Below are 8,876 nucleotides of genomic sequence, written 5' to 3' on the forward strand. Positions count from 1 at the left end.
CCCCCCCCCCCTTCCTTTAACCGTTACTAACCTGTGCCCCTACCCTTAGCCAAAACTGAACCGTGTCCTTCCCTAAACCACACTTGGCCTGTGGTCCTTCCCTCAACTTAACCAGCCTGTGACTTTACACTCAACCATTACCAACCCTGCCCTTTCTCTCAACCATTACTAACCCGTTACCCTTCATTAACTATTACCAGCCTGTGTGACTCCAGCTTCAAAATGGGGTGAAAATGTAATACGCCTTTATGGCAGATAATTAGGAAGGATTTAGGCCCCCATTCTCAGCTCTCTTACACCATATCATTTGGAATAAGATGTTTGGCAGCTCTGCCGTTCTCCTGCCCTGATGTTGCCGTCATTGTATGGCAGTATGTTCGGCTTGTTGTTCTCGCCGTCTGCCAAGGATGGTCGGAGTGGCTGAGTAAGCAAAGCATTAGGTTGCTAAGCAATGCCACTGTGATCACCGGCTCCTGGAGGGATGCTTTGCATTGCAATGCTGCAATGTCCCTCACTTAATAAAATCAAGTTACCTCGAAGGAAGTGCAGGCAGAGGAGATTCGGCATTGAGGAAAGAAGATCTGTGAGCGCTCTAATGGAAGCTGATATCCCGGGCACACACACAGCCTGACCAACCTCAATACCGAGCAAATGATTGCAAGAGACTTTCTACCTTTCTTGGAGCCGTATACATCCATTCAGACGGCGCCCTATTCAAATGGGGCGGCACCAGTTCCAATGTGACCATTGGCACTGAGATTTGCCCCAGAGATCTGCACTGGGCAGAGTTTCCATGGACAGGCCAGATATTACAGTATGTTAACAGTGACCCCGCCACCTTTTTTTATATCCCATTTCTTCAGGTTGAGTAATAAAAGCAGATTTGGGGCCCAACTGCCACACTTTATGGCACCCATGGACATGCATTGAGTTAAGGTTCATTGGAATGTGCTGCCTAATGCACCAAAACTGCACCAAAAAAAGCTGCATTTAGTATTTTTGACAGCACACCAAAACGCTTGTTTGTGCATTGCCCTATGGGGCGCTGTGTTACAATGCACATCCCTTGGCAGGGTGTATTAGGGTGCCGCAGAGCACCAATGTACATAACGCAATGCAGCAACGTGCATCTGGCCTTAAAGGAGAACTATGAGGCGAGTGATTTTCACTCATCCTCATAGTTCTAGCCGACCTGTGACAATGAGACTGTCACCGGTCGGCTCATTAGATCGGGAGGTGAGCGAACACATACCGGCGCTCGCTCACTTCTCGATCCTTTCACTGCATAGAGCCGTGACAGGGGAGGGACTGGATTCCCCCCGCTCCGATCCTCCAGCGCTGACTGGCGGAACGGACGGGGCGGGTACAGCTGGCTCTGCCTCTAGATAGGCAGAGCCAGCTGTCACTCACGCAGCTGGGTGGTTCCAGACAGAATTGTCGGGATCCGTTCCGGCTGCGGCGTCTCAGTATACTGCTGTATCTCCCTATATACTGAGCCTAGGGTGACGGGAGGACGCTAGTTTGTGTCCTTCTGTTACCCTAAGGAGAACTATGGGGAAAAGCCTTAACCCCATAGTTCTCCTTTAAAGTTTATGTAAACCCAACCACTAAAACCGCATATGAAATGGCAATATAATCTTTGTGTTTTGGTCTAGGGGCTAAAGTAAAGAAGATATACTCACCTGATCGTCCATCCCATCTGGCTTCTAGACTGGTTCCCACAGCCTCTTCCCCGGGCTCCAGCAGTCTAAGAGCCTGTGACGTCATCACATCTAATGCAAGACCATTAGACGTGAGGATGCCAAAGGACATTCCACCACCAGAGGGGAGGAGAGCTGAGAGCTGACTGCCGCAAGACCAAGGATCAGATGAGTATATCTTCTTTCTTCCAGCCCCTAGAGAAAAACGAGCAGTTGACCCCTATAGTGAAGCCCCCACTGCAAGGGTTACATTTTTACAATTCCTGACATTTTGACGTCAGCGCTCCTCTCTGGAGGTAGGGTACTGAGGGTCCAGGCCAACACAGAGTCTGTGACAACCTAGGCTCGCAGGAAGTGGGTTGAATGATGGTAGCCATCAAGAGGCCTGGCAGTGGAGCGAGAGCTATATACTTTATTCTTAGAACACATGGGCAAATTTGGCAAAGTTTTTCAGGGGTTGGGCTCCATCCCTTAGTTCCAGTGAAGGGAACTCTTAAGACATCAGCACACAAAGACATTTTGGACAATGTCATGCTCGCAACTTTGTGGGAGGAGTTTGGGGACGGCCCCTTCCTGTTCCAACATGACTGCGCACCAGTGCACAAAGCAAGGTCCATAAAGACATGGATGGGGGAGTTTGGGGGGGAGGAACGTGACTGGCCGCACAGAGTCCTGACCTCAACCCCATAGAACACCTTTGGGATGAATTAGAGCGGAGACTGCGAGCCCCTCCCCCAACATCAGTACCTGACCTCACAAATGGTCCAACATTCCCATAGACACACTCCTAAACCTTGTGGACGCCTTCCCAGAAGAGTTGAAGCTGTTATAGCGGCAAAGGGCGGAGCCAACCCAATACTGAACCCTACGGACTAAGACTGGGATGCCATTAAACTTCAAGTGCGTGTAAAGGCGTCCCAATACTTTTGGCAATATAGTGTATGTGGTCCCTGAAAACACTTTCCCTTTAATGCATTGAGGTTTAGCAAAGTTTGTGGTTTATAAGCATCGTGTTTACCGCGCACTGCGTGGTCTTTGTCAGTCTGTGAGTGGGAGAGAAATAAACTCGCTCGCCCACATTTAATCAGCGTCTCTGTCGTGGCTGCACCTATGAACACACCGCCTGGTGCACATCTGAGAGTAACACGAGCTGTGACACTACGGGACATTGTCCAAAATTGTGTGTCTGTCCAATAGGGTTCCGGTCACACTGGGGCAGGAGGTGCCATGATAGACAAGACCATGCATGGCTACCTATATGAAGGTGGAGCCACATACTGACCTCCTATCAGAACAGGCAACCATCGGGGAGCGCAGGCAAACTGCCCCCCCCATCATGTGTCTGGTCGTATGACCAGTGAGATGGGAGGAAGCGGCCGTTTGTTTTCACTCCCTCTGACCAACAATGCCAGAGTAATGTTTCCTGCCACTGAAGACTGATACCTTCTTCCTCCCATTGACCAGCAGAGTGAAGGGCACATGAGTGTTACATGTTACTGGCCCCTGCACTACTGTATGGTGTACATTACATGCTCCTTACTTATGGACTCTACAGTATATACACTCTGTTGTACATTATATAGTCCCTACTGATACACTTCATATGCCATTTTGTACATTGCAACACTTTTGCATCTATACCCTATGTTATACATTACATAGTCCTGGCTAATTACTGTATACACTATGTTGTACATTGCATTGTCCTTAGTGGTGCAATGTATACTGTATGTTGTACATTGCATAGCCCTGACTGACCATTCTATGCACTACATTGTACATTACATAGTCCTGGCTGATGCCTCTGTACACTATGTTGTACATTACATAGTCCTGGCTGATGCCTCTGTACACTATGTTGTACATTACATAGTCCTGGCTGATGCCTCTGTACACTATGTTGTACATTACATAGTCCTGGCTGATGCCTCTGTACACTATGTTGTACATTACATAGTCCTGGCTGATGCCTCTGTACACTATGTTGTACATTACATAGTCCTGGCTGATGCCTCTGTACACTATGTTGTACATTACATAGTCCTGGCTGATGCCTCTGTACACTATGTTGTAATAACAGTGACCCCGCCACCTTTTTTTATATCCCATTTCTTCAGGTTGAGTAATAAAAGCAGATTTGGGGCCCAACTGCCACACTTTATGGCACCCATGGACATGCATTGAGTTAAGGTTCATTGGAATGTGCTGCCTAATGCACCAAAACTGCACCAAAAAAAGCTGCATTTAGTATTTTTGACAGCACACCAAAACGCTTGTTTGTGCATTGCCCTATGGGGCGCTGTGTTACAATGCACATCCCTTGGCAGGGTGTATTAGGGTGCCGCAGAGCACCAATGTACATAACGCAATGCAGCAACGTGCATCTGGCCTTAAAGGAGAACTATGAGGCGAGTGATTTTCACTCATCCTCATAGTTCTAGCCGACCTGTGACAATGAGACTGTCACCGGTCGGCTCATTAGATCGGGAGGTGAGCGAACACATACCGGCGCTCGCTCACTTCTCGATCCTTTCACTGCATAGAGCCGTGACAGGGGAGGGACTGGATTCCCCCCGCTCCGATCCTCCAGCGCTGACTGGCGGAACGGACGGGGCGGGTACAGCTGGCTCTGCCTCTAGATAGGCAGAGCCAGCTGTCACTCACGCAGCTGGGTGGTTCCAGACAGAATTGTCGGGATCCGTTCCGGCTGCGGCGTCTCAGTATACTGCTGTATCTCCCTATATACTGAGCCTAGGGTGACGGGAGGACGCTAGTTTGTGTCCTTCTGTTACCCTAAGGAGAACTATGGGGAAAAGCCTTAACCCCATAGTTCTCCTTTAAAGTTTATGTAAACCCAACCACTAAAACCGCATATGAAATGGCAATATAATCTTTGTGTTTTGGTCTAGGGGCTAAAGTAAAGAAGATATACTCACCTGATCGTCCATCCCATCTGGCTTCTAGACTGGTTCCCACAGCCTCTTCCCCGGGCTCCAGCAGTCTAAGAGCCTGTGACGTCATCACATCTAATGCAAGACCATTAGACGTGAGGATGCCAAAGGACATTCCACCACCAGAGGGGAGGAGAGCTGAGAGCTGACTGCCGCAAGACCAAGGATCAGATGAGTATATCTTCTTTCTTCCAGCCCCTAGAGAAAAACGAGCAGTTGACCCCTATAGTGAAGCCCCCACTGCAAGGGTTACATTTTTACAATTCCTGACATTTTGACGTCAGCGCTCCTCTCTGGAGGTAGGGTACTGAGGGTCCAGGCCAACACAGAGTCTGTGACAACCTAGGCTCGCAGGAAGTGGGTTGAATGATGGTAGCCATCAAGAGGCCTGGCAGTGGAGCGAGAGCTATATACTTTATTCTTAGAACACATGGGCAAATTTGGCAAAGTTTTTCAGGGGTTGGGCTCCATCCCTTAGTTCCAGTGAAGGGAACTCTTAAGACATCAGCACACAAAGACATTTTGGACAATGTCATGCTCGCAACTTTGTGGGAGGAGTTTGGGGACGGCCCCTTCCTGTTCCAACATGACTGCGCACCAGTGCACAAAGCAAGGTCCATAAAGACATGGATGGGGGAGTTTGGGGGGGAGGAACGTGACTGGCCGCACAGAGTCCTGACCTCAACCCCATAGAACACCTTTGGGATGAATTAGAGGCGGAGACTGCGAGCCCCTCCCCCAACATCAGTACCTGACCTCACAAATGGTCCAACATTCCCATAGACACACTCCTAAACCTTGTGGACGCCTTCCCAGAAGAGTTGAAGCTGTTATAGCGGCAAAGGGCGGAGCCAACCCAATACTGAACCCTACGGACTAAGACTGGGATGCCATTAAACTTCAAGTGCGTGTAAAGGCGTCCCAATACTTTTGGCAATATAGTGTATGTGGTCCCTGAAAACACTTTCCCTTTAATGCATTGAGGTTTAGCAAAGTTTGTGGTTTATAAGCATCGTGTTTACCGCGCACTGCGTGGTCTTTGTCAGTCTGTGAGTGGGAGAGAAATAAACTCGCTCGCCCACATTTAATCAGCGTCTCTGTCGTGGCTGCACCTATGAACACACCGCCTGGTGCACATCTGAGAGTAACACGAGCTGTGACACTACGGGACATTGTCCAAAATTGTGTGTCTGTCCAATAGGGTTCCGGTCACACTGGGGCAGGAGGTGCCATGATAGACAAGACCATGCATGGCTACCTATATGAAGGTGGAGCCACATACTGACCTCCTATCAGAACAGGCAACCATCGGGGAGCGCAGGCAAACTGCCCCCCCCATCATGTGTCTGGTCGTATGACCAGTGAGATGGGAGGAAGCGGCCGTTTGTTTTCACTCCCTCTGACCAACAATGCCAGAGTAATGTTTCCTGCCACTGAAGACTGATACCTTCTTCCTCCCATTGACCAGCAGAGTGAAGGGCACATGAGTGTTACATGTTACTGGCCCCTGCACTACTGTATGGTGTACATTACATGCTCCTTACTTATGGACTCTACAGTATATACACTCTGTTGTACATTATATAGTCCCTACTGATACACTTCATATGCCATTTTGTACATTGCAACACTTTTGCATCTATACCCTATGTTATACATTACATAGTCCTGGCTAATTACTGTATACACTATGTTGTACATTGCATTGTCCTTAGTGGTGCAATGTATACTGTATGTTGTACATTGCATAGCCCTGACTGACCATTCTATGCACTACATTGTACATTACATAGTCCTGGCTGATGCCTCTGTACACTATGTTGTACATTACATAGTCCTGGCTGATGCCTCTGTACACTATGTTGTACATTACATAGTCCTGGCTGATGCCTCTGTACACTATGTTGTACATTACATAGTCCTGGCTGATGCCTCTGTACACTATGTTGTATATTGCATCGTCTTTTGCTGATGCCCCCTATACGCGGCTTCTTCTCCGGCTACAGCAGCAGGAAAAATGAAACCATCGTCACTTCCGGGTTCAGTGATCGGAGGGGAGATCAGCCGCTGGAAGGATCTAGCCACAGACAACCGATGTGCCGGTCCCGGGCCCACACAGGGGGAACGGCAGAGCCTGGGATTGCCAGCAGTGGTGGCGGGCTGGGGGGCCCACTCTGCAGTTGCATACAGATGATCGGGCGGCGGACATACAGAAGAGGCAATAAAGGGAAGGTGTAGAAGAGGCGCCATTGCAGCATTTCGTCCTTCTCCCTGAGCAGAATCATGAACTGAGGTGACAACATAACGACGCCTTACATTTCTCTTCCTGCACTTCCCTCTCCTCTCCTGTCTCATAGTCCATCAATCAGTGTCAGTCAGTTCTGCAGAAGTGTTTTCCCCATCGCTCTGACCACAACTTCCGTCCTGATTTCATCAAAGCCGAACTCCGGCCGCAAACACCTTCATTTCAATCTATTCCTCAATAGCCACAAAGAGTATAAATCCACCGTGTGTGCACCAAGTGACCCGGATATTACTTTGTAAAAGTAGCAGTGACATCATCCCTGTGCTGTACATAGCCTGCACAGAGATCAGAGCTGTGGGAGGGGCAGACGCAGCCCACACCAGAAAACTACAGGAGGGGGCGGAGACAAGACCAGTCACCCTGCACAAGGAGAGAGCGCAGCAGTGAGCGGTCTTTATTACAGGAGGGGGCGGAGACAAGACCAGTCACCCTGTACAAGGAGAGAGAGAAGCAGTGACTGGTCTTTATTAGAGGAGGGGGCGGAGACAAGACCAGTCACCCTGTACAAGGAGAGAGAGAAGCAGTGACTTGTCTTTATTAGAGGAGGGGGCGGAGACAAGACCAGTCACCTTGTACAAGGAGAGAGTGCAGCAGTGAGCGGTCTTTATTACAGGAGGGGGCGGAGACAAGACCAGTCACCCTGTACAAGGAGAGAGAGAAGCAGTGACTGGTCTTTATTAGAGGAGGGGGCGGAGACAAGACCAGTCACCCTGTACAAGGAGAGAGAGAAGCAGTGACTTGTCTTTATTAGAGGAGGGGGCGGAGACAAGACCAGTCACCTTGTACAAGGAGAGAGTGCAGCAGTGAGCGGTCTTTATTACAGGAGGGGGCGGAGACAAGACCAGTCACTCTGCACAAGGAGAGAGAGAGAGCAGCAGTGAGCGGTCTTTATTACAGGAGGGGGCGGAGACAAGACCAGTCACCCTCTCACTTCCTATTGTATCCCCAGGTCAGAAAGTGAAGGAAAATCCCCCCAATGAGACACAAACAGCAAAAAAAGAAAACCATTCCGATACTAAGTACAGATACATAAAACAATGCAGACTAATGATTTCAGGACAGTGGTGGAGGGCCAGAGCCGGGTCCCAGCTGCGACCGCTGCAACCCCCGGGAGCTCTCATGAAAATGCCGAGTATCGGCGCATCCCTAGAATTTATCAAAACTGGAGAAGCCGTGCCTGGCGACCAATCAGCTTCTTGCTTTCATTTGCTGCCCCGGGCAACCGCTCCAGATTCTGTCTGCTCCATTTTTGATCAATCCCAACCCCCTCCACAAGTGTTCTATCAATCTGTCCCATTTTTTAAATTTTTTTTAACCTTTCAAACCCCTGTGTTTGTCTCACTTATGTTCAAATTCACTGACTGTTGTCTGGCTCACTTCCTCTGCTGGATGTCTATACCAAGTAACAACTACTCCTTCAGTAACATAGTTCTTTCTCAGGTTAGGTTTGAAGGTTCCTCCTGCGAGTTTGAGGTCGGGGCCCCGAGGTCTTGATCTCAACTTCCTAATGGAAATTCTGCCCTCCTGAACCTTATTCCCACCCTTCATGTATTCTAAGGTTTCAGTCATGTCCGTCCTTCCCCTCTTTCCCCCCGAACTGTACATAGGAAGTTCCTGCCGTCTCTCATACACACACTTTCACTAACAGACATAAATGAATTGTGCTAATAATAATAACAATAATAATATTAATCATCATGATAATAACAAAAGTACAAAATAATAATAACAACAATAATATTAAAGATAATAATAATCATAGAAATAATATTGACAACAATAATAATAATAGCTGTTGTTGTTATTATTATTGGCAATATTATTTTATGATTATTATTATAATTGTTAATATTTTTATTATTATTATTATCATCATCATCAGGATCATTGTTATTATTATTGTCATTTTTAGTATGTTGT

General features: G+C 48.2%; 1 protein-coding gene across 1 annotated transcript in view; it reads right to left on the reverse strand.

Annotated features, from left to right (window-relative positions):
- The window catches only part of CALCRL (calcitonin receptor like receptor), a 37,161-nt gene extending 33,427 nt beyond the window's left edge, over window positions 1-3,734 (reverse strand). The window contains exon 1 of the mRNA XM_018574555.1: window positions 3,481-3,734. Within this exon, the coding sequence (XP_018430057.1) occupies window positions 3,481-3,734 (254 nt within the window). The remainder of the gene's footprint in view (window positions 1-3,480) is intronic.
- Between the last annotated feature and the right edge of the window lie 5,142 nt (window positions 3,735-8,876).

The sequence above is a fragment of the Nanorana parkeri genome, unplaced genomic scaffold (assembly GCF_000935625.1).
Source record: "Nanorana parkeri isolate BGI_ZX_2015 unplaced genomic scaffold, ASM93562v1 scaffold3039, whole genome shotgun sequence".
NCBI lineage: Eukaryota > Metazoa > Chordata > Amphibia > Anura > Dicroglossidae > Nanorana > Nanorana parkeri.